At 44.0% G+C, this 25,440-nt stretch overlaps 1 protein-coding gene across 21 annotated transcripts in view; it reads right to left on the bottom strand.

The window, feature by feature from the left end:
* Window positions 1-1,142: 1,142 nt before the first annotated feature.
* DCUN1D4 (defective in cullin neddylation 1 domain containing 4) overlaps window positions 1,143-25,440 on the bottom strand; it is a 78,226-nt gene continuing 53,928 nt past the window's right edge. For 7 of the 21 annotated variants that reach the window (XM_005666642.4, XM_021101203.2, XM_021101204.2 and 4 more), the window contains 4 exons: window positions 21,250-21,358; window positions 7,259-7,363; window positions 4,534-4,636; window positions 1,143-4,426 (listed from right to left, as the gene is read on the bottom strand). In XM_005666642.4, the coding sequence (XP_005666699.1) occupies window positions 4,371-4,426; window positions 4,534-4,636; window positions 7,259-7,363; window positions 21,250-21,358 (373 nt within the window). In that variant the 3' untranslated portion in view covers window positions 1,143-4,370. Of the gene's footprint in view, window positions 4,427-4,533; window positions 4,637-7,258; window positions 8,814-9,435; window positions 9,496-21,249; window positions 21,359-25,440 lie in introns of those variants that run through there. The other 14 variants (XM_021101201.2, XM_084972033.1, XM_084972036.1 and 11 more) reach the window with 6 other exon arrangements.

The raw sequence follows: 25,440 nt of genomic DNA, 5'->3' as shown, positions 1-25,440 counted from the left end.
AACCTCATGGTTCCTAGTTGGATTCGTTTCTGCTGCGCCACGACGGGAAGCCCTCTAAAAGCTATCTTTAAAAGTGCCCTTCCTTTAGAGCTGTGACTTCTTTCCTTGTAGGTCTGGCTGCAGTGCCCTGCAGCTGGGTTTCTTGACTCCATCTCCCTCCATCTAGCTTGTTCCTGGATCCTCTGATCTTTACACAAGCTTTCTCAGGTCCTGACAATGCTCGCCCAAGTGAGGAATCGCTTGCTTCCTTCCACGTCTATCTTCCAGGCATCCACTCTGCCCTCAGGGAGCCAAGGCTCTAGTGTAAGACAGTTTTAGAAAGTCGTGACCAAGGCTGATACACTCCCAGAGGCTAAATGGGTGGTAGCCTTAAAGGCGGTAAAAATGGCCATTTTAATCTGGCTCCTGGCATCTAGTAAACATACAATTATTAGCTCAATGTTTAGAAATACACAACATACAATGGTAAATTTTTATTTTCCCTTTTTTTGGTTGAGGTGAGTTTATACTATCTTTAATCAAAACATCTTATAATACTGTATCTGGAATGATACTAGGTTAAGAGAAACTAAAGAGGCATGATGACTAAATGCACTGCTTATCCTCAGATTAAAAATAAAATAGCTCTTAAAGCCATTATTGGTACAATGGGCAAGATTTTAATCTGGACTGTGTATGAGGTAATAGTATTGCACCAATGTTATACTTTTTAAGTGTGTTCACTATACTAGTTATAAGAATGTCTTTGTTTAAAAATATGAAGTGTCACACCTCACTCTAGGAAGGTTCAGAAAAAATTCTATCTACGTATCTATAGGGAGAACTCTGTGACTTGCTTCCCTGCGCATGCGCGCCACACACACACACACACACACACACACACACACACACACACACGCTCATTCCCACACACCCAGAGTGGCACAGAGAATGTGGCAAAATGCAAACATCTGGAAAACCTACGTGACAGGGATATGGGTGTTTAACGTGTTCTTCTTGCATTTTTCTGCGTCGCTTTGAAAATTTTCCATATAGAAAGTTGGGGAAAAACAAAAAAGAGTAAAAAATAAAACACTTTAAAACTGCCTGAAGTGGTTTTCGAAGAGAAAGCCTGACAAGAGAAGAAAGAAGTGACAAATCCGTTCTGAAACCAAACACAAATACTTTTTATTATGGGATATCATTGTACATCAATTCCATTAAAACCTAAAACCAGTTTGCAGTACTCGAGTTAGGTGGCATAACAGGATCTCAGTTAAGCTGGGAGTCACAGGACTTGCACACGTTCATGAAGGTGATGCAAATACTGACGACGCGAGGCATTCACAGTAACAGGTTAGCTGCTGTTCACGCACAGTAACCCCCGAGAGAAACGACTTCATGGAAAAAAGCAACCCATGTTTTGGTCTCATTTACAGACACCCAACCTTTTAGTTGGTCAATGAATTCTATACATTTATTATACAATGTGTGAAAGAATAAAAGGTAAGGCTTACAGAGGTATCTTAGCAGTTGTCAGAATAAAAACCAAGGGCACAAACTAACTCTTAAAGCTTCCGGTATCGACTCCAAAAGCACTGTTAAGATAGAGGCGGAGAGGCAGCAGAAGCCTGTGGTTAAACCAGGATCTAGAGGTCTGTTTAGTCAGATTTACGAAAACTGAATTCGGAGGTCATGCTTCCAATAAGCCGTAGGTAACGTCGACACAGGGTGCAAATCAAATAATGAAATTTCCGACCTACCGCAGCAGTAAACATCTACACGTTGTGTTCCGTTACGACACAGTATTGCAACATGGAGTCAAAACACACAATGGAAAGAGAGAAAGGGTGGAGACGTGGCTGCTAAGAAACACCAGGAGAAGGCACCCTCATTCACTTAGCATCAGCCCATACGTAAGTGCTTGGGGAGGGCTCCATTTTATGTAACTCTGGGAGGTGTTTAAGAAAAAGTGTCTTATTACGCTGGTCCCTCTTCCTTCCCTTAGAAATAACTGCATCAAGTCAAGAAAACCAAGGGCAAGCTGTCTGCTCACAAAGATTTATTTTTCAAGGGAGGTCAAAGATGACCTGGACTTTTCCAAGTAGGTGAGATTATCCCTCTGGAATACCGACTTCCATATTATATACATCGGGAAGTCGTTCTGACTTAGCTTTTCCAAAACCCCTATCATCAAAATGTTCCTGGTGGTGAAAAGGTAACATCTTCCCTGTTAACAGTTCTTTTATTTTAGAATTAACTGTGCTTGGTGTTTAAAAAATTCTCCAGTTTCTCACAACATCTTTTAAAATGATTTCATCTATGATTTGTGTTTGCTTTAAACAAAACGAGAGTTGATTGAATTTAAGAACTGCTGCCTTTACAGTGTGAGTTTTTAACTTCATGGGATACTTTTGAAAGTGAGTCCAGTTCTCCACGGATTTGAACCAGCCTACAGCCTAACCACCACAGGATTATGGATCGGAAGCCCTTCCAACACCGCCTATTCTCTGCAGATGAGTGATTTGTGCAAACTGGCATGAATGCATTAAGGTGTAGAAGGGAGTCCGTGACTTCGAAATAAGGAATGATTAAGTAAGTATGCTTCGTCACTACAGAGTTTTTCAAACTTCTGGTTTATTTCACAGCAAACCAAACCTTTCTATTTGGTAGAAAAAGGAAGTAATTTCAGTCTACCGTCTCATGATTTTGTATACGCACACACACTGTATATACACACAACATTTCTGTCTTTGGTGGTTCAGTTAGGGGGAAAAAAAAAAATGAAAATCTGAACACTGCCAAGAAACTTGAAATCGTGGTCAAGAGTAGCATTGTCTGTGTGCTTTACTCATTTAATGCCATTAAAAGGTTCACATTTGACCCAAAAGATTTGGGGGCAAGGTTCAGAAATAGTCCCAACCTGCTCCAACCGCTTCATGTTCAGTCATATGGATTCTGCCTACAAGTGAGGATTTCCTCGTTCAAATGCACCATTAGCTTTGTCTTAAAGTCGCTAGACTTCTGTGTGTTCACAAAACTTTGAGGACTAAATTAGTCATTCGATAGCACCAAATAGTTGAGGGAGAAACATGTTATCTATACATTTTGCTCAAGAAGGGTGAGACAAGGAAAAAAAAAAAGACGTAAGATACAAACCTAAAAATACCCTCCTGCTTAGCTCTTATTTCCTCATCCACATAAATAAAGGCTATCACCTCTCTGTACACCTTTCTCAGGTAATGACGAGTGACCCCTCCAGGAAAGGTCCTACCGTGTAATACAGTTTTTAGCTCAATGCTGGTGGTGTCGTGTCCACTGCCTGCAATGGACATTCTGCCAGGAAAAGCCTAGCGTGAAAGACACAAAAAAGGAAAACAAACAAAAAAAACACCTCTCACTTATAGTACAGTTCTTCCCGCCTCCCAAAATTCACAAATTAGACACCATGAAAACTTAACTAAAAATTCAAGCCACAACTAAAAGTGCTCTGCGGTGACAAATTGCCAGCAAACCATTAGGTTTTCATGGAGGCAGCAAAATAAATTTTACTTAGAATGGCATTGAAAGCATCAGCAGACCAAACACTGACTAAAAGAATGCAAAAGAAAAAAACAAAAAAACACTAAAAAAAAAATTTATAAGAGTTTAAAACCAATGCGGGGGGGGGGGGGGGAGAAGGTGCAACTTCAATTTGTTCATCTGTACCTATATTCAAACTATGACAGGTTTAACATTAGAAAATCAAAACCTATACCCTGCGTGGCGGAAATGATTGGTGGCGTGGCATGTGTCTATGTGGTTCGATTATTCTAACTTTCATCATTTAAAAATGCTAATATTTAGGTAAACCAAGTTACTTTTGGCATATGCCTCTGAAAAGTTATGACTCCCACCTCCTTCCACAAGTTGGCCTCTTAAACAACAAGGTGAATTCTGGCAACACCTGCATATGGTAACCGCTGTTCTGTCTTGTCTTCTGAAATGCTACATTTGAGACCAAATAAAAGTATAACTGGTTCATTTGAAAAAAGGGACTAGAAATATGCCACAAAGATTATTTTACATTTTTGCAGAAATAATCTCTAGGTGAAGCTTTTTCTTTTTATACACATATACAAAATTTAAACAGCAATATACACATCATCACAGTGAGGACGTTGGCAAATTCACCAATCTGTAGTGTAAATACAAACTGCAAAGCAGCCTTCCAAGAGAACAATGCTACACAGCAAGCAGAGCTGGCCCATTCATGGCAAACACCAACATGTCCCTGCCAAACGGAGACAGTGCAAGAAAAGCAGCATGCGCTTGGATACAAACAGCAATTTATGGCTAATGGTTGACAGAACTGTGGTAACAGTGACTCTCTCGCTGCTATGCATAAAGTCCTAGGACATCTGCTTGTCTTTATACCACTCCACAAACTCGTCCAACAAAACTGGCCCTGAAGAGAGAGAGGGAGAGAGAAAAAAACACGGCCATGAGGATTCTCACGAGGCAGATGAGCAGAGGGGCGGCGACGCGGGAGGAGCGGGCCGGCGCTGTACTTACACGCTCCATCTTCGTCGTAGTTGCTGAGGTCAAGGTTAATTGTTCGGCTAAACTCTAGCACGTTGCACCACTGGTCTTTGTTAATCACTTTATATTTTGATTGCTGACAGAGGGAAAAGGAACAGACGTTACTGACGCTCACAATGAGCAAACGGGACCGTTGCAAGTGCTGGTAACCATCGACTTAATAAAGCGCACGAAGGTTCACTCTCTCACCGGCCGACAAGGGTGAGAGAGAGCGCGAGCAAGAGGAGAACTTCAGAAGACGATTTTCAGGATGTAAACATTTTGGGGGGCTCAACACAAACCGACAAGCCCATCAAAGCACCCCAATTTTAAGTATGGCCAAAGCCTTTTTATATAAAGGGGGGCTAACACCTATTTCACGGAGATGTGGCAAGGATTAAAAGAGACAATTGATGGAGAGCCCTTCGTTTAGAGCCTGGCACAAAGTAAGTGCTAAATAAAGAGGCGCTCCCATTAACAGCCCCTGATGGGAACAGCCTGCTCGCTGTCAAGCCATCTGTCGCCTGACGGCACACGCAGCAGTGGGTTGACTCAACTTGACCTTGCTGAGTGCTGCGAGCCGTCTCGGACCAGGCGCTCTGGCTGCTGAAGAGAGTGACTGTTCCAATCATTCAGAATTTGAATCTGATCACAAAAGAACTTGCAGTAGCTGTGAAATAGTTTTCTTCCCAGTCAAGCATATGCCACGTGCATATATATATGTATCATTTATTCATTTATTCATTTGCCTTTCGGGGCCATACCCAAAGCACATGGAAGTTCCCAGGCTAGGGGTCGAATGAGAGCTACAGCTGCCGGCCTACACCACAGCCACAGGAACTCGGGATCCGAGCCGCGTCTGCGACCTACACCACAGCTCACGGCAACAACACCGGATCCTTAACCCACTGAGTGAGGCCGGGGACTGAACCCGCATCCTCCGGGAATACTAGTCGGATTCGTTACCGCCGCGCCACAATGGGCACTCCACCACATGCATATTTTAAAGTGAAGTATTCCTGTATCAAGATTTAAAAATAAAACCTAGTCCAACAATTTTTAAATTCTTCCCACTAAAACTGGGAACATTAGAAAACAATGCAAGTACATAAAAAGCAAGGAGGGTTGAGCCAAGGGTTGGGAGAGCGCAAACACAAGAAAAACTCAAATGAAAGGATGACTGTGTCCTTTAGAAAGAAAAATGCAAACTAATACAAGAGAGAGAACAAAGCAGTCTACAAATTTAACTTTCTGAGCAACTAAAAGCAAAACCCAGTCATCGAAACAGTTGATGGTGCTCTGGAATGGTGCAAAGTCCAATCTGCTGGCAGCAAGGTCGCTGAGCTGCAGAACCTTCACACCCGGGCTCTAAGGCTGCTCACCTCTCTGAGAACAACAACCCATTTCTACTTATTTTCCAAATAAAGCTAATGTTTCTTAGGGTTGTCAGAGGAACTGGGACAGATTGTTGGTAAATATGGATTGTCAGGTAAACAAATACTTCTCATATTAAAAATTCATTGGAGTTCCTATCGTGGCTCAGTGGTTAACGAACCTGACTAGGAACCATGAGGTTGTGCGTTCGATCCCTGACCTTGCTCAGTGGGTTAAGGATCTGGCATTGCCTGAGCTGTGGTGTAGGTTGCTGTGGCTCTGGTGCAGGCCGGTATAGCTCTGATTAGAACCCTAGCCTGGGAATCTCCATATGCCGCGGGAGTGGCCCTAGAAAAGGCAAAAGGACAAAATAAATAAATTAATAAGTAAATAAATAAATAAAAATTCATTTTTTGTGCCTTTCTTCAGGAGTTCCTGTTAGAAATATTAAAGGCAATTTTTAATAACAGTCCTCAAAGAATCTGATCAGCTGGAAGTTTCTCTGGACTGTTGTACAAAGTAAGCCGTAAAGATTATTTCAAGAGCGAAGCTACAGTCAGGCTAAGCAAGGCCCAGGATGTTCTCAAAGACCCAACACCAACATTCTTTCGAGCAGAAAGCATTTTTAAAGGGGTTTGGGACTGGAGGGCAAGAAGGATGCTTTATATGACAACCCAAGGAACTCAAACTTATTAGGTCTCGGCCTCTTCCAGGTCCTACAGTAGTAGTATTATCACCGGCTTCAAAGCCACAGTCACCTGCAGTTCAAAATTTCAATCATTAATACTTAAAGCAAATGATGATGGAGGAAAGTGTTGGACTGTTTCTAACGCAAACGTGAAGAAAATTTAAACTGCAGAAGGACACTGTCTGAAGGAGTTTGCCAAACTCAGACTGATCTGGTCCCTGAGTTACATGGACAGAGCAGATAAGGACACATTACGAATGTAATTTAGGAAGAAGGCAGATGGCTGTTCTTTAACCTTTGCTTCCTAAGAGTGGAACTTTATCTGAAGCCACAAAAGAAAGTACATCTTGTTTCACCCTTGCAATAAAGAGCAGGAAATCTAAACAGAAACAGAGCTTTTAGAATAGGGACAGAAAGGAGGGGACAGTGCCGCGGCTGGCTTCAGTGCCTTGGCAGTTTGCGCAGGAGCCGTGGGACCCCTGCAGTGCAAGGGGCCACACGGGACAGAGGGAAGTGCTCGCTGCAGCAATGGTGTTGCCGCAGGTCCTACAGGCAGGAAAGTGCAACACACAGAAAATCACATAAAATGGTTACATACAGTATAGCTGGCAGTTCTAAGCAAGCAAACATGCATTCAATAAAATGACAATTTAGTACCTCTAAGAATTGGTGAAAAACTGGAAAAAGGGGCCAGATTTTTCCTAATAACAGTCCCAACATGCACTTGGCAGTGTTTATGTCTAGGCTGCGCTGGTCCTTTTCCTGTTTAACAAACAAAAAACAAGGATGAGCCAGGTGCCCCCAAATCATAAATTCCAATAACCCAAACTTCTACATTCCTTCAATGAGAAATCAGTAAACAGCTCATTTATCGTACACCATAAACAAACCCCTGAATCAAGACTACGGCGAGGGGAGATAGTCAGACACAGCAGAAAGCTTAAACGTTTTCGTACTCGGTAATTTTACGGTGAGAAAGATTCGTGTCAACCGAATGATCACCCTCAGGCGACACCCATTCGGTATACGGTCACAGCATCTATGACTATTTCGTGGGATAAATAAAAATCTATGAGTCAGTCAGTTGCTGTTTGACATTTATGCTTATCATCGACATCCTAACTACTCATCTTCAAGCCCAGAACTTCACTAAAAGGAGCTGAAAGGTTTCGATTCCCAGGCCTGGGAGTCGGGTTTCCCCAATAAAAATCATTCGCCCACCACTTTTATCTCATTGTGTTTTCCTTGTACCTGACAATGTTGGAATTAAGTTGAGCTCCTAATGAACACGGGGGGGAGGGGGACCCCTCCGGAGAGTCTGCCCGGGTCAGAGGACGCGCCACCCACCCCCAGGGGGAAGGAGGCCGCCTGTCCACCTCGTCCAGTCCTTCTTACCTTGGATCTGCCGATGTGAGACGCCCTAGCAGAACACCCTCAACCAAGAGCCCAGGGAAGGACAACACTTCATAAGGAATCCAGAAAAGACAATTACGTAAACCTCAACATGGGCTCATGACTAGGCTCACCCCACCTACATCTGCCATTCAGAATCCTCATTCCTCACTGGTCTTCCTCACAAGTTTCAGCTGGGGAACTGCCGGTGGGCAGTTTCTACAGCCGAGGACCGAAGACCTGGGACCCTCGGCGGTCCCCTTGTGTATCCAGAGCTAGCCATCGGAACTTCAAAGGAAAGTGGCGAAAGGACTCTTCTCCAAGGGAAGAAGGGCCTGGCTGTCACGCGGGGTGGAACCCAAGCGCTCATCAAATTAAGGGATGACGCCGTGACCACTAACTATCAGCCACGTGCACAGTCACACACGCCCCTCAGTAGAACAGTTACCTCAAAGATGCTAAGAGTGAGGTGCTCCTGGGCACACAGAGAATTTCTGGCCGTGACACTCAGCTTTAAAGTGAAGGACTTAAACAATACAGCAAAGGTAAGGGTCTCACTCAACAATAGCCAACAAGGTGGATGAAGATGCGGGAAGATGGGCCAGGGTTGGTCTTTTGGTCCCAGGGGCAGAGCACGACAAACAGACCAGGTCAGACGGCTCCGGGTCCCCCTGCTCTGTTCTGGCCACACAACTGACGGGAGGATGGTGGGGATCCCAACTCCACAGTGCGGTGCCAACAGCGGGGCCTCCTCTCCACAGCCTTCCCTGCCTGTCCCTCGGCCACGCATATGGTCCTGCTCAGGGCTGCAGCATCCACTCTGTGCAGAGGACAACAGCGGGAAAGGCACTCTCAAGACGCCCAGCTCTTGCCACCAAGCCCCACTGGTCTGGTGCACTGCACGGCTCACGCTTCTTCAGTGCAACTGGGCGAGGACAAGGAGAACTTCCTCATGCCCTGTTGGGGGGCGGGGGTGGGGTGGGGTGGGGTGGGGGGGCGGGTGAGGTAGCAACAGCGCACCCCGCTAAGGAGCATCCCCAAGCAAAACGAGGGACTGTGCAAAACACACACGGCAGCACGGGCCTGGGCCCCACATCACTTGCTGAACTCCAGCTCAGGCAGGACTGGGCTGAGGGCACGGGCGCGCGGGCAAGGCTTTGTCTTCGAGGAGTTTGTAACCGGTTCGCTAAACCTAAAGTCGCTAGGCTTGCCCGGATATACATACTGTGCCCTCTTCCGACAGCATCAGTGTCCCCATCACAATGGACATACACTAAGGTGACAAAAAAGGTAACAAAGGACCTGGACAGACTCTTTGAAACAGTGCAATCATCTGACGAACTGATGATCATGAAGGATTTCAATGCATGTGTTTGGCAGTGATGCCAAAACATGGAGGAACGGCATCAGACTCACAGGACCGGAAGCTGAACAGCACTCACTTACTCCTGCTCTGCAAGGGTGCCAGCCAGCAGCTCGCAATCACTAACACCATCTTCTGCCTAGCAAATAAGAGAGAGATATTATGGATGCACTCGCGATCGGAACAGTGGCATCTCGCTGATCACCAACGTTGCCTGTGGGTGGGTGTGAGGCTAAGTGCAAATGACCATAAGCTGGAAACACTCAGAATTCCGGGAAACAGCACGGCTGAGGGACCCCGGAGCAACATCTCCTACAGAACGAAGTGGAGACTCGCCGGGGGTTCTCTGACAAGGATGCTAAGGGCATTCTCGAAGGGCCTCCCAATTAGAAGTGAAGTGAATGAATCTCCCAGGATGCTCTGAAGCGGCCATCAACATCATGGTGTTAAAAAAAAAAAAAAAAAAAAAAAAAGCACCTTAACACGTTCAAGGAATACAGCAAAGACATCCAAAAATCCCTCGCAGGAAATTCAAATGATACCCTGTCAACACAGCCCTGTGACTCTCGGCTTGGGGAGCCGCAAGGAGCAAGGGGCAGATTTCTGCATCTCAAGGTCAGAATCTAAACAGAAACACCTTGAGACAGACCATCCAGAGTCAATCGGCAGCCCCAGAAGGCCCATCAAGGTTAAGGGTGAAGAAAGGAAAACTTTTCTCCCTGCCCATCTCCTGACTTAAGATATGTGGGTATGTATTTCACAAACTTTCATTTTCTAAGGTATTAGAATAAAAAACAATTTTATTTTTCAAATAATAATAGGCACCGAACAGGTTCTAGACACCACAGATGGGCTAACAATACACAGCTGGATTCTGCCTTGTGGTCTTCCTTAAAATACAGATTTTAAAAACCAGGTACAAATGAGATCAGGCCTCTTATTTGCAGCTGCTAAACCAAAGGAACCTACCCTGTATATTTGAAGTTAGGCTTCATATATGGAATAAATGTACTCCCCAAGTTCAAGACCACTACTGTAAAGAATAATGCACTTTTATTAAGTTCTGATTTTTTTTTTTTTTTTTTTTTGTCTCTTTAGGGCCATACCTGCGGCACACGGAGGTTCCCAGGCTAGGGGTCAAACGAATCAGAGCTGTAACCCACTGGCCTACACCACAGCCACAGCAACGCCAGATCCGAGCCACATCTATGACCTATGCCACAGCTTGTGGCCACACTGGACCCTTAACCCACCGAGCGAGGCCAGGATCAAACCTGCATCCTCATGGATGCTAGTCAGATTCATTTCCGCTGAGCCACGACAGAACTCCATTAAGTTCTGGTTTTTGAAGTTCAAATACGAAAGCAAATAGCACCTTTGTTTATGTAGGGACTGTTCTAATACACGTCCTCCTATAAGATATGAAAATTAAGCATTTTTTCCCCTTAAACGGCAAATGACACAAACTGAAACAAAGTAATTAGTTAACTGTAAATATGTAAATATAAATTTGGTATTATAAAATGAATCTTCAACCATCTAGGTATCCAGCCAGATATGCCATATAATAGAGCAAATGATCTACTTCCAATTTTCACAAAGTTTTAATGGCTTAAAGACTTGTACTTGACAAGGGGAGCTCTGAATTATTAAAACTATAAAGAAAAAGATCTTCAGCATTCAAAATGAAATCTGTGAGATTTGTGTGAGCCTAGATGAACTAAGAAACACTAAAAAGTGCCCGTGATCACAAACATTTTATGTGGCAACAACCAAGTCAGAAATTGGCGAAATTAAAAGGTCTTAACTGAAGACCTGTAATATGGTCACAGGTTCTCATTTGAGACCAGAGGGACTGCAAAATACAAAGAGAAAAAGCCATGAGATCCTGCTGTGTAGCACTGGGAACCATATCTGGTCACTTATGGTGGAGCAGAATAATGTGAGAAAAAGGAATGTACATGTGTACGTGTGACTGGGTCACCCTGCTGTATAGTAGAAAATTGACAGAACATGCTAAGCCAGCTATAATGGAAAAAAATAAAAATCATTTAAAAAAAAAAGAAAAAGAAAATCCAGTCCTCCTTAGCACAGTTCAGTTCAGCAAATGTAAGGCAAAAATAGAGGGCACTAAAGAATTTGAATCATAATGTTGATAAATGCTATTACATGTTTATAAAGCTGAAAATGTAGCAAAATATTTTTGCTACATTTTTTTGAAAGGGAGTTGGTTTTGTTTGTTTTTTGTCTTTTTGTCCTTTTAGGGCCACACCCAAGGTATGTGGAGGTTCCCAGGCTAGGGGTCTAATTGGAGCTTTAGCCGCCAGCCAACACCACAGCTCAGAGCAACAATGGATCCTTAACCCACTGAGCGAGGCCGGGGATCAAACCCGCAACCTCATGGTTCCTAGTTGGATTCATTTCCACTGCACCATGACTCTTTTTTTTTTTTTTTTAAATACACATTAAACACAAGCAAAAAGGCCATAAAAATCCATGAGTGCTCTCCTATTGGGAAAAGTGAAACTAAAAAATGGAGCTCTTTGAACTCACCCAGCATAATTTTCAAATAACAATGTTTGCAAGGCAATTACTTGATTAAGCTCAGCTATTGACACTGCCTTGAAAACAAAAGAAAAAAAGTTCTGCCAATAGGCTTAGTCTTTCCACAGTTGTTTTCTTTGGCGTAGATTCTAATACCTTAAGCACGACTGTTGGAAGGTAAGTTATTATTCGAAACCTGAGGGTTACAGACACCTAGGTAATGTCAGTGAAGAAGAATTCAACGACACATTCTAATCCTATGGTTAACTTTTACTGAGAACCTAAACTGAGCCAGAAATTCTTTTAAGTGCCTTATGCTTAAAACCCCTTTAATAGCACAACCCTATAAGGAGAGGGACTATTATAATCCCCAATTTATAAATAAGGAGACTGAGGCACAGGAGCTAAATGATGGTAGGCCAGCAGTGAGCTGGGCTCTGAACCAGAGGTTGATTCTAAGCCTGAGCAATTCCGAGTGTGTGGAGCTGCCTCCCTGAAAAGGAAGTGGGGACAGGAGCTCTCACTGTTGAGACCCACAGGCCAATTCGCTTTGCAAACACCTGCTGAGCAAATCTGGGCCCTAACCAAAGGGGAACCTTAAAGGTAAAGCTAACGACGTGTGCGGAGAGCAGCTGGGGTTAGGTGACCATGTGTTCTTCCCACCTCTGACATCACCCAGGGCCACCTCTGTTTTCCTCATCATTTACCTCGGACGTATAAGGACGAAGCAGAGGCATGTGTGTGTGTGTGTGTATGTGTGTGGTGTGTTAGGGGTTGTATGGAGAGGGAAATCAGACAAACATACTGGTTAGGAAGTAAGAAACTTGACTCAGGTTAGAAGAGGAAATGAATCAAATTGTCACAAAGGATTTTAGGTTAGAACTAGGCAGAAGTCTCTGCTAAGAGGGGCGTTGCACACAAGACCTAGCACACATTTCCTGAGCAAATTCTAGGAGTCCCACTCACAGCCATCCCATTAAGTGGAAGCCACGTGGACATAGCTTTAATCCCTGTGAGCTCTTATACCTTCCTGGCACGCCTCTTCCGAAACTAAATAAAAGCCCTGGTGGAGTTCCCATTGTGGTGCAGTGGAAATGAATCCAACTAGGAACCATGAGGTTGTGGGTTCGATCCCCTGCCTCGCTCAGTGGGGTAAGGATCCGGCGTTGCCCTGAGCTGTGGTGTAGGTTGCAGATGAGGCTCGGATCCCACATTGATGTGGCTCTGGTGTAGGCCGGAGGCTACAGCTCTGATTAGACCCCTAGCCTGGGAACCTCCATGTGCCACAGGTGCAGCCCTAAAAGGACAAAAAAAAAAAAAAGCACCAATATCTTCCACTGCTGGAAAAGTGGGTTCATCAAGGGACAGGCTGTGAGGATCACCTTGTAACAACAGAATCACTGTCACAGGATCACCTCTCAGGAAGGGGGATTCCCTCTGGTGTCTTCTGCCTCCACAAAACCCTCCGTTACAACGTCAAGGAATGGAAATGTAATAAGGACTCACCCCTCGCCCCCCAAACCCCCCAGAGAGGAATCTCCCGTTCTTCCTTGCTCCCCGTCCTTCCTTCTCCCTCACCGTGAGGGCCTCCCCTCTCTCCATCCAGCAGCTTCTCCTACCTAACTCACTTCCTCTCTGATTCTGTCTGGATCCACTCCAGTCACTCTAGGAAGGCTCCGCTCGACTCCTACCCACACTGCTACCCGGAGCCCACAAACTTCTCTCAATCCTCTGCATCACTCTCCCCTTGCTGCATTAAGGCTGCAGGAGGCAGTGCTGCCCTGCTATAAGAAATCTGAGGAGTTCCCGTTGAGGCTCAATGGAAACAAACCTGGCTGGGGATCCATGAGGACGCAGGTTCAATCCCTGGCCTTGCTCAGTGGGCTAAGGATTCCAAGTTGCCCTGAGCTCTGGTGTAGGTCACAGATGTGGCTCGGATCCCGTATTGCTGTGGCTGTGGTATAGGCTGGCAGCTGCAGCTCCAATTGAACCCCTGGCCTGGGAACCTTCATTTGCTGCGGGTGCAACCCTAAAAAGAAAAAAGAAAAAAAAAAGACATCCGAAAGCGGTGTCCTGGCACTTCTGGTGCCGTCTCTCAGCCAGGCTAAGATGCTGCTGCTGTCGGCGCCTCACTCAGCCCAGCTTGCATCCTGCTCAGAACCCAAAGTGGCAACTCTCCCCGTGACTTTCACCACAGTACCTTGTCTCTGCCCCAGAGAATGTAGAAAAGCTGGACTTAACTGATATTGAATAAACCAGTCCCAGGTCAACAAAAAAATCACCATATTTATACATCTTTTATCTCATTCTTTGTCCAATCTTATCCTCACTAGGTCCTTTTGACGGGATCAAGATAAAAATGGCTGTTTTACTTAAAGGAATCCATATAACAATATTTGTTTACATAGCACATATAATTTACATTGGGGGGGGAACCCTAAACGTAACAATACTCAGACAAAATTCCTCATGTACGAAGGCACTGGCCATGTCAGCCCTTGAGTTTCTTTTTTTTTGCCATTTCTTGAGCCGCTCCCGCAGCATACGGAGGTTCCCAGGCTAGGGGTCTAATTGGAGCTGTAGCTGCTGGCCTATACCACAGCCACAGCAACTGGGGATCCGAGCCGCATCTGCAACTTACGCCACATCTCACGGCAGTGCTGGATCCTTAACCCACCCAGCAAGGCTAGGGATCGAACCCACAATGTCATCATTCCTAGTCGGATTCGTTAACCACTGAGCCACGACGGGAACTCCCGGCCCTTGAGTTTCTATCCCACCACCTTCCTCTAACCGGACACCACAGGATGGTAACAGTTTTGAGTAGGGAGGGCAGTGTGGCTCCGTGCACAGGCCTTGGTCTGCACCACGGGGGCAGAGCTTTGCCCCCAGGGTTGTGCCCTCCTCTCTGACCCTCAGTCTCATCACCTGCATGATGACCAAGACTGGACCAAGTGTCGTCTTGTGGTTCCTTTCATCTGTACAGTTTCACGATTCTATGACATCCATAGGACTATATATAAGTTCAGGTTAAAAGTAAAATTAGGAGAAAAATAATATAACTCTATAACCAAGTTACATTTAAGTATTAAATAATATATCAAGTAATACCAAGTAATATGTAAGTTTTAAATTGGCTACAAGGTTCGAAGGTGAGGGAAAAGACGATCACACCCTAAGTCTATACTTTCGGTAGAGAGTTGTTAAAGTGGTATTTTACCATTTTCTGGTAACGTACGATAGTCTCTTTCCTGGTATATTAAAGCGTAATTCAGAATATTTGACATATGCCATTGTTATTTGTGATGGAAAATACTTAGGATCTATAACAAAGTTTAGCTTCTATTAAAGTTTAATTTTAGGGAGTTCTCTTGGAGCACAGTGGGTTAAGGATCTGCTCTTGTCCCTGCAGTGGCCTGGGTCACTGCTATGGTGCAGGTTTAATTCCTAGCCCAGAAACTTCTGCATGCCGTGGGTGTGGCCAAAATTTTTTTTAAAGTTTACTTCAGAAGGTCTGCTGTGGAATTATGCATTATTGTCTTAAGGAGTCATTGTACTAGTTTTTTAAAAAAAAAGATTGGATGGAAAAGGGGGGGGGCGGTTGAGTTCCGCTCCCACCCAAGATGGAGTCAAAGAAACCAGATTTTCCCCCTCCCTTTCACCTCAAACAACCAGAAAACTAGACAAAATGTAAGAAACAAAGGCTCTCATGCATTGGTCAATATGCAGCACAGGGATGCCACCCTTGAGAAAGAGCATAAGCCCTCTAGTGACACCAGCGTGCTACACGGAGGTGGTTTGGGGGAACCCAAACCCAGCCCAGCAGAACCCCGACTTGCTGAGCTGGATAAGACAGAGTTTGCAGGGCTCAAGGAGGCATATAACTCGTGGGGCAAAATGCCAGCAAGGTGGGAGCTGCGCAGAGGACCTGGGATCCAGAGTGTCTTCCCAGGCACTGGCCGAGGACTTCTCTGTTCATGTGTGAGGAAATCACCTGAGTCTGGGAAAAAAAAATCGCTGCAAAAGGGTATGCAGAAATTCCCAGAGCTCACCCAGGGCTGGCAATAGTCTGTATTCCCACTGCCAACAGTGGAAAATCTCCTAAGACACAGGATCGTGGGTAGTATCCTCAAAAGGGTACTGTCGTCCTAGTGGGGCTAAGTGGTCCCTAGACTGAGGCTGCTCTGGGCCGGTCCCTTCAAAGGGTCAATCTGATTCCAAGTAGCAACTATACGCCAGCAGAAAAATTTACATCCAACATTATTGAAAGAATACAATGAACCTCAGCAACCAACAAAATGCACAATTTCCAGCATCCAATAAAAAAGGGGGGAAAAAAACTACTAGGAATGCAAAGAAGCTACAAAATATGACCCATAACCAAGATAAAATTTTAGCCAAGAAAAAGAGATACGGAAATCACAGAGATGGTGGAACCAGCGGACAACGTTGTTAAAAACATGATATAAAAGACATTTTAGATATTCAAGAAGGTAGAAGAAAATGTCAGGATGAGAGAAATGGGTATAAAAAAAGAGGCAAATGGAATTCAGAGAAATGAAAACATGGTACCTGCAATGAAAAATATACTGGCTAGGACTGACAACAGATTGGACTCTGCAAAATAAAGATCGGTATTAGAAGATATAGTAATAAATATTATCCAAAGGGAAAACAAAAAACAAAAAAACTTGAACAAGCATCAGAAGTTCATGGGACTAAATCAAGCATCTAACCTAAGGATAACTGTAGTTCCAGAAAGAGGAAAGAGGGAGAACAGAAAAAAAAATTCGACGAAATAACAGTTGAGAAAATTTCCAATTTCCTACAAACATAAATCCACAAAACTTAGAAACTTAAGAAACCCTAACCAGAATAAACATAAGGAAAATTATTCCAAAGTGCATCACAGTCAATTTGCTGAGAAGCAATAAGTAGAGAATAAAAGCTTCAGAAAACAAAATATTATGTCAAAGGAATAATGAATGAGGCCAGACTTACCATCAAAAACTCTGTAAGACAGAAGACAATGGAAGGATATCATCAAAGTACAAAAAGAACAAATGGTCAAACTAGACTCTTTTTTCCAGAGAAAAACCTTCTAAATTGAAGGGAAAATAATAGCTTAGAGAATCATCACCAGAAAATCTGTATTATGAGAAATGCTGAAGGAAATATTTTAGACAGGAGGTAAATGATGCCAAGAGAGAAGTCTGGATCCACACAAAAGGAAGTAGGAGAACACAAGAGTGGTATATATTTGGGTAAATATGGAAGATATTTTTGTCTATTGAAAGCAAAAATGGCGTCAATATATGCTATGATTTAAGTGACTGTGTCCCCAAATTCCTATGCTCAAATCATAACATTCAAGGTGATGCTAACAGGAGGTGCCTGGATGGTTATGGAGCAGAGCCCCTGAAAGAGACTGGAAGAGATCCCTCCTCCTTTCCGTGTGTGTGGCTGCAGCACAAAGACATCCTCCAGGAAGACAGCTCTGGCCAGACACCTATCCTTCTGGCACCACGATCTTGGACTTCCCAGGCTCCAGAACTGTGAGAGATAAATTTCCGTTACTTTTAAGCTGTTTGGTCTGGTATGTTGTGACAGCAACCTAAGAAGACTAAATATATTGCGAGCTACGCTGCACATACGTAAGTAAAATGTATGACAGCAGCAAAACGTACGGAAGGGCACAATGAAAGTGCGCTGTTGGAAGGGTTCTTGCATTATACATGGAGCGGTATTACATTACTAGAAAATGGATTGTGAAAATTTACAGATGTTGGCTGTAAAACCCAGAACAATCACGCACAAAACCACAGAGATACAAGCTAACAGGACAAAAGTGGAATGGAATGATTAAAATGGAATCTAATACAACAAACTTCAATCCAAAAGAGGTCATAAAAGAGGAACAAAGGAACCAAACCAGATGGACAAAAAGGGAAATAAAAATTGCAACACAGGAGATATAAACCTAACCATACCAATACATACACTAAATGTAAATACTTTAAGCATCTCAATTAAGATATATACTGTCAGACCCAACTCTGCATATGCGATCTGTAAGAAACCCACTTTATAAAGACACAAATTAGGTTTCAAGTAAGAGGATGGAAAAGATGTATCACACAGACTTTAATTAAAAAAAAAAAAAAAAAAAAAAAAAGCAGGAGTTCCCGTCGTGGCGCAGTGGTTAACGAATCCGACTAGGAACCATGAGGTTGCGGGTTCGGTCCCTACCCTTGCTCAGTGGGTTAACGATCCGGCGTTGCCGTGAGCTGTGGTGTAGGTTGCAGACGCGGCTCGGATCCCGCGTTGCTGTGGCTCTGGCGTAGGCCGGTGGCTACAGCTCCGATTCAACCCCTAGCCTGGGAACCTCCATATTCTGCTGGAGCGGCCCAAAGAAATAGCAAAAAGACAAAAAAAAAAAAGCAGAAAGGGTGGGGGAAAAAATGTAATTGTAATGTATACATGTAAGGATAACCTGACCCCCTTGCTGTACAGTGGGAAAATAAAAAAAAATTATAAAAAAAAATAAAAAAATAAAAAAAAAAATAAAAAAATAAAATTGGTCTCCATCCAAAAAAAAAAAAGGCAGAAATGGCTATATTTATATCTGACAAAGTACATTTCAGAACAAGGAATATTATCAGAGTTAGAGAGACATTTCATAATGCTAAAGGGTCAATCCTTCAAGATAATACTAAGTATTTCTAAACCTAATGTCTGAGCTTCGAAATACATGAAACGAAAAATGATACGAGCAACAGGAAAAATTATAATTGGAGAGGTTAACACTCCTCTCATCATGACAGAACAGCAGTCAGAAATCGATGAGGATACAGAAGACCTGACGATACTATCAACCAACTTGACCTAATCGACATCTCTAAAATATTCCACTGAACGGCAGCAGAATGGTCATTCTTTTCAGGTATAAATAAAACATTCATCACAGCAGACCATATTCTGGACCATAAATCAAGTCTCCATACATTGAGCGGGACTGAAATTGTACAGAGTATCTTCTCTGACCACACCAGAATTAATGACAGAAAGATTACTTGGAAAATCCTCAACAGTTGGAAAATAACAAACAGCATACTTCTAAATAACTCATGCGTCCAAAACAGTCACAAGGGAAACTGAATGCAAATGAATATATAACATCTAAACTTGTGGGATACAGCTAAACAAAACGAAAGGATTCAACAACAAATTCATCCTTAGAGCATATTTTAGCTGAATTGAATCTGTTTGGTAATGACTAAATATGGGTGGCTGTTCTTCGTCACTGCATAAAAGGGCTTAATTCACTGCTATTTATTGATACTCTCCTAAAAGCAAAGATCTCTGTAGCCCGATACCAGGGATATGAAGAAAGAAAACACACAGCCCCTTAATCTGTCAGAAACAAATTAAGGGCTGTCCCCAAACTCCAAAGCCAAGCTAGAGGGATATGAGGGCTACATAAGGGAAGGCACAGGGTCTCTCCAGGATGGGACGATCCAGGAGGGCTGCGTGGAAGTGGAAGCAGGAAGCACAATGCCAGAGAGAGCTGTCGGGTACAGACTGGGCTCCAGGGAGAGCCTCGCATGACCGAAGGCAGGGAGCAAAAAGGCACAGAGGCGGGCGGCGGCTGGGGAAGAGCTAATGCGCTGTCAGCACAGCACAGGTGTCTCTTGGGAGAGGGCGCTGGGGACTGGACTGCGAGGGCCTTGGGTGACCTGCATTCGGGAGCTGGAGCCAGACCTGATGTGAGTCCTGGACCTACTGCTGAGCAACCCAGTGGCCTTGGCCCGATTTCTCCACTCCTCTGGGGCCCACCGTTCTCCTCCTCACCTGTCAGAGATGCTGGGGGAGCAAGCGAACCATCACACGGTGAAGCACTCCATTCACATGGAGGGGAAAGGTACCACCCTACTGATGGGTGGGAGAGAGCGCGTGGAGCCAAGGCCGCTGTGGCAGTGCAGGCGAGGAGGAGCACGGCCTCAACCCCGAGGCAACCAGACGGGCCTCGGTGACCGAGAGAGAAGGGGACAGAAAGCCAGGGAGGAGTAAAACGGACCCTGGTTCTAAAGCAGCATATATCACATGGGAAAATTTCACCCCCAAACAAGAGAGTTTGAAAATTCAGCTTATTTTGGTGAGAAGGCATAATACTTCTAAACAAACTTTCACCCATACAGTAAGAAACAGCGGACTTTGGAAGGAAAAAAATCTTATGAAAGAAAATATTTAATCCTAGAAACTATGCATCTATTCTAAAAGTCTCTGGCGAAACAACTTCGACATACAATTTGATAAATGCCATTTAGTGAAACACTGCGTCTGCATTTCACCATACCATTGCTAACATCTATACATTTTCATGCATGTCCGGATTTTATTTGAAAGTTGCAAATGCAATGCAAAAACTCACGAAGGGGAACACCACCGGAAACTAACATGTTCTTGTAGATGCACCAGAATTCACCAGCAAATAAACCTTTGGTGCTGAACTAATAGAGCCAAAGTGAGGGAAAAGTGACAAAGACCAACATGGTGGTAAGAAAAAAAGAATTATTTGTCCCTGAGTTCTCTGCTTTACCAAAAAAAAAAAAAAAATTTAAAAGAATCATCAATGAAGAAAGCCTAGTCACCGGAACCAATCAAACACAGACACATCACAGAAACCATCACTCTGCAATAAAGAATAATAGTCCATATGGGCTGTGGGCTGTGAATGAATACAGTACCAACTGTACCTCAGAATGCACTAGCCATGTGACCAGGCTGAGAAATACAGCTTTATTTCACTCCAGAAGAACCAGTGTCACGTACCTGGACTGGCTCACTATGTGACAAGCAAGATGACCACTTTTCAAAATGAGGACTAGGAAGGACAGTTGAGTTATGCCCAGTGAAAGCAGCTTACGTTTGAAATTCAAATGATTTCCAGATACCATACAGCGCCCCAAAGGAAACTGGCTTGCATCTGAGTGGCTTATTCCAGCAACCTCGATGGGGGAAGGTTTGCGGTTTTTGAGAAGGCAAAGCTTTCCCAAGTTGGCCTAAGAGACGTTTAGAACAGTGTCTATTACACACCCGTCCATCAGGTACTTCCAAGCCAAGCTCAAGAGCTATCAAAGGTCTGTCGCGAGAGGTTTTTTTGCTGACATACCACATTCTCACCCAGAATCAGTTTGTGCGGAAGGCGTTTGTGTAGAAGGACATTCTAACTAGCATCCTGGGAGTAGCTTATTCGAATTCCTTGCTGTAGCATGTAAAACAAACCTCAAGCGGCAGGAAGAAGGGGAGGGGGAGAGGGAAACAGCTGGAGAGGCTCCAGAGAACTCACCCGAGCAAAGTCAAACGCGTATCTGTAAATAAGTTTAAAGTTTGTAGAATCATTTAATAATGATCTTAAGTAATCCAGGGTATTTCTGAGTTTTTCTGTTGTATCACATCTAGAAAAACAGAATAAAGGCAAATTAAAATCTGAGTTTTTTTCTTACGTGGGGCAGCAACAGAAAACACAATACCAAAAGACAGGATAAAAACCTTGGAGTTGCAACATGTCCATGACGAGCTCTTTTTTGTCTACACATTTTATTTTTGAAAATTTCAAAGGTACAGAAAAGCTGAAGGAATTATGGTAAGTAAGCACCCAAATACTCATCCCCTTGGTTCACCAGGAGCGGGGGTACCTTTGTGTTCTCTCACCTATCTGCACTCTTTCTCTTTTTCAACATGCATATACTGCAGTTTTATTTCAACTGCACAAACGAGTTAGCATGTAGGAAATTTAAATGAAAAAATAGCAAAGAACCAAAAAAACTAAAAAAGAAACAGACCTGGAGCATGAGAGTCCACTTTTTTCTGTGCCATTTGCAAGCGTGCTGCCAGCGATGCCACTTTACTCCTAAACACCTAAATGCCACTATCACTCTTCATGTTCTAGAAACGCTGACTTTCTCAACTAATCCATGACCCATGTGCAGATTTCCCAACTGTCTTTATAGCTGCCGCTTTTTCTCACTGGGGATCCAGGCAAGCCTCATGCATTGCTTTCAGGGGTCTATTCTCTTTGTCTCTAGAAGGGTGTCCCACCTTTTCTCAGTCTTTCTTGACAATGTCATTTTTTAAGAGACCAGACTAGCTGTTTTGCAGAATCTGTTTATCAGAGGATTTCCCTATGATTGTATTTAAATATTCCCATGACGGAGTTCCTGTCGTGGTGCAGTGGTTAACGAATCCGACTAGGAACCATGAGGTTGCGGGTTTGGTCCCTGCCCTTGCTCAGGGGGTTAACCATCCGGCGTTGCCGTGAGCTGTGGTGTAGGTCGCAGACGAGGCTCGGATCCCGTGTTGCTGTAGCTGTGGTGTAGGCCGGCAGCAACAGCTCCAATTAGACCCCTAGCCTGGGAACCTCCATATGCCCTGGGAGAGGCCCTGGAAAAGGCAAAAAAAAAAAAAAAATAATAACAATAATAAATAAATAAAATAAATAAATACTCCCGTGATGTCCTTCTCAGCACAGTCCATGAGGACGCTCCTGACACCAGTCTGTCACAATCCTGGTGATATTCAGCGCGTTCATTTGGTTAAGGTAGCGCCCACCAGACTCTCCACTGAACGGTACCCTTCCCTGCTCTGAAACAGTATGTAACCTGGGGGATGAGACCTTGAGACTGTGAATTCCGTTCCTCAACAACCTTTCACCGGGTGGTTTTCGCATCTGTTGATGATCCCTGCCTGAAATGATTTCATACCTGAAGATGCAAGATGGTGGCTTTTCCCAATTCTTTTTTTTTGGTCTTTTGAGGGCCGATCCCTTGGCACATGGAGGTTCCCAGGCTAGAGCTTGAATTGGAGCTGCAGCCGCCGGCCTACGCCAGAGCCACAGCAACTCGGGATCCGAGCTGCATCTGCAACCTACACCACAGCTCATGGCAACGCCAGATGCTTAACCCACTGAGTGAGGCCAGGGATGGAACCCGCATCCTCATGGATACTAATGAGGTTCGTTAACCACTGAGCCATGATGTGAACTCCGGATTTTTCTAATTCTATCGTACTTTTACATTTACCAGTTGGGAAGTGTTCTATAAAGAGTTCTACTCACTGAAACCTTTATTTTCTGGACTTAAGGATTTTGGCTTTTTTATTCAGTGCTATAACCTGCTACTGTCTTCATTCTTTTTGATGCACAAATTATCCTCATTTGGGCAGCAGCCCTTTCTGCTGGCTCCTGTGTCCTTCTGACATGTCACCATCAGTCTCTGAGCATGTCCTCACTTTCTGGCACAAGATATTCCAGCTCACCTTGTCCTCTGGCTACTCTAGACTTGAAATCGGCTCTTTCTCCAGGGAGCCCTGGTGGTTATGACCTATTTTCACGTGTAAGTGACACAATGTTTATTTTTCTTAAGGAAGCAGACTAACTGGTTATTTTTACAAACTAATTTTCTGTTCATAATGTCAAGCCCTTAAAAATGAGAACAAGGAGTCACCATTTTCACTGGCCATATTAAAGCGTTTCAATGTGGGATGTGTTCCCTTGTGCTCCTCTGTAGAGCCTTTACCTCCTACTAAGTATATAGATAATACATGTCACAGGTATTATCAATGTAAATATTTTACATACTTTATAAACCAAAATATGGTTTATAACAGAATGTACTGATTTTTTTAGCAATAAATATGTGCAAGCTTCTTTTTTGTAACTATTTACAAAATAGATCTACTGAGATGATCTACTGATCTACTGAGATGATAAAATATCTAACAACCAAAAGTTAGAGCAGATGTCTCATTTCTATGAGTTTACAACAATTTAGAATGTCCTTTATTTCATCATGATGTTGGAAGACTAAGATTAAAATCAGGATATTTTAGCAGAAAAGGCTTGTTTAAGGGACTGGCGTGCAAGCTGAGGGCTGAAAGCACAAACTAGATGTTTTTGGAGAAGACTTTTCAGATTAAAGAAACAGAATGTGCAAAGGCCCAGTGGCAGAAGTGAGCACGTCAGGCCCAGAACCTAAAAGAAAAACAGAGGGACTAGATTGGGTAGAGTTAAGAGGGGAAGTGGTACAAGATGAAGCTGACAGAAGTGGGGCCAGACCATAAAGGGTTTTGTGGTCCCCAGTGGTTTGGGGAGGAGGGGTGGTGAATTCTAGAAACAGTGGAAGCCTTCTCCTTGACCATGGGAAAGACTGCCATCAGGATGTCTGTGGAGGAAGGTTAGACAGATAGGCAGTTAGAGATCTAGTGCCAGAACCTAAATGAGGGGTGACAGAGGCTAGAAGGATGCACAAGCAAGAGTAAGTGGGAGTCGTGAGGCAGGAGTGGGAGCAGGGACTAGGGCATTCTAGTGCGTGGCTTGATTTTCTTACCATGGGTATAAATAACAAACACCATTTTATTAGTAATCATATGGGGGAGGGTCCAAGAGGAGGAAAACCAGCTAAGCCCAAAACATCTAAGAGCTGAGGTTCCCCTCTTCACTTGAAAAGCAGATTAAGGACAAAAACCACAGGAAATTGGCCAGATTTGGGCCAGTGGCTTAGTTTCATCCTGCCCAATGAAAGAAAGAACAGTTGTTTGTATCAACAGATTCAAGAGTGGGAACCACTCATTAGGCAGCCACTGCAGAGCTAAAAGAAAACAGAGTTGCTTCAAATGGAATGCCAAGGTCTGCTGCATGCCTGGGAGTGAGTCCAGCCGCACGGGCAAAAGACGCGCCTCCGTCCGCAAGATGCTCAGAGAGCTTGTCTGCGGTGTCAAGCATAAAATGCCCCAAAGTCAGTTTTTCCCTTTGTGTATCTATGAAGGACGGTTGCATGGGTTAGAGATGACACTGTCAATAAAGGGTTTAATTTGCTTTAAAAGGGGCCTTGTCCCCATGGAGTGTGTGGACTGACCCCACCAGGGAGACAGGCCACTGAGTCACCCTGTCTGAACCGTAGGTTGCCACCTAGTGCCCCTCGACAAGGTCTTCTGCAGAGGGACTGGGTTCTAACCAAGGGCCTGTGAAAAGCAGGCTTGGCCTGAGACCTTTCAGAAAGCAGCCACTGGATTCAATCCATTCCCCTCTGCTTTTCTGGGTACCATGTATAAGGAAAACCTGTGGCAGTCAGAGTGATAGCACCCACCGCTAGGGGGCATCATTTCCCACAATAAAATATACACATATTGGGGAATCCTTTCTTTGTTTTGCTGCCTTAACATACTCAGAAGCAAGAGGAATCAGATCATAATCCTCAATGGTTCTAAAGTTAAAGGTAGTACCCCCCGCCCCTACCCAATGACCTTGGGACAGCCTTTACCCCTTCACTTAGCCCCAGGGTATTTCCCCAGCCCATCATCAGTTCTTGTGCAAAGTTAGCTACAACTCTAATACCCTTTTTTCCGGGGGAGAGGGTTGTTTCACTTAAACACCCTATAAGCTTAATTCATCAGAGACAACCTGAAACCCACATGCTGGAACAAGGCAATAAATAAAACAGTCAATTCAAACAAGAGCGGTGCCTTTTCTGGCTGAGATCGA

Source organism: Sus scrofa, chromosome 8, assembly GCF_054392235.1.
Source record: "Sus scrofa isolate SSC_HxYL_T2T_F1_AM1 chromosome 8, Sscrofa_HxYL_maternal_Yorkshire_Landrace_v2.0, whole genome shotgun sequence".
In the NCBI taxonomy this organism is placed as follows: Eukaryota; Metazoa; Chordata; class Mammalia; order Artiodactyla; family Suidae; genus Sus; species Sus scrofa.
The sequence above is the reverse complement of the archived record's forward strand: the minus strand, read 5'-3'. Positions and strand labels throughout refer to the sequence as shown.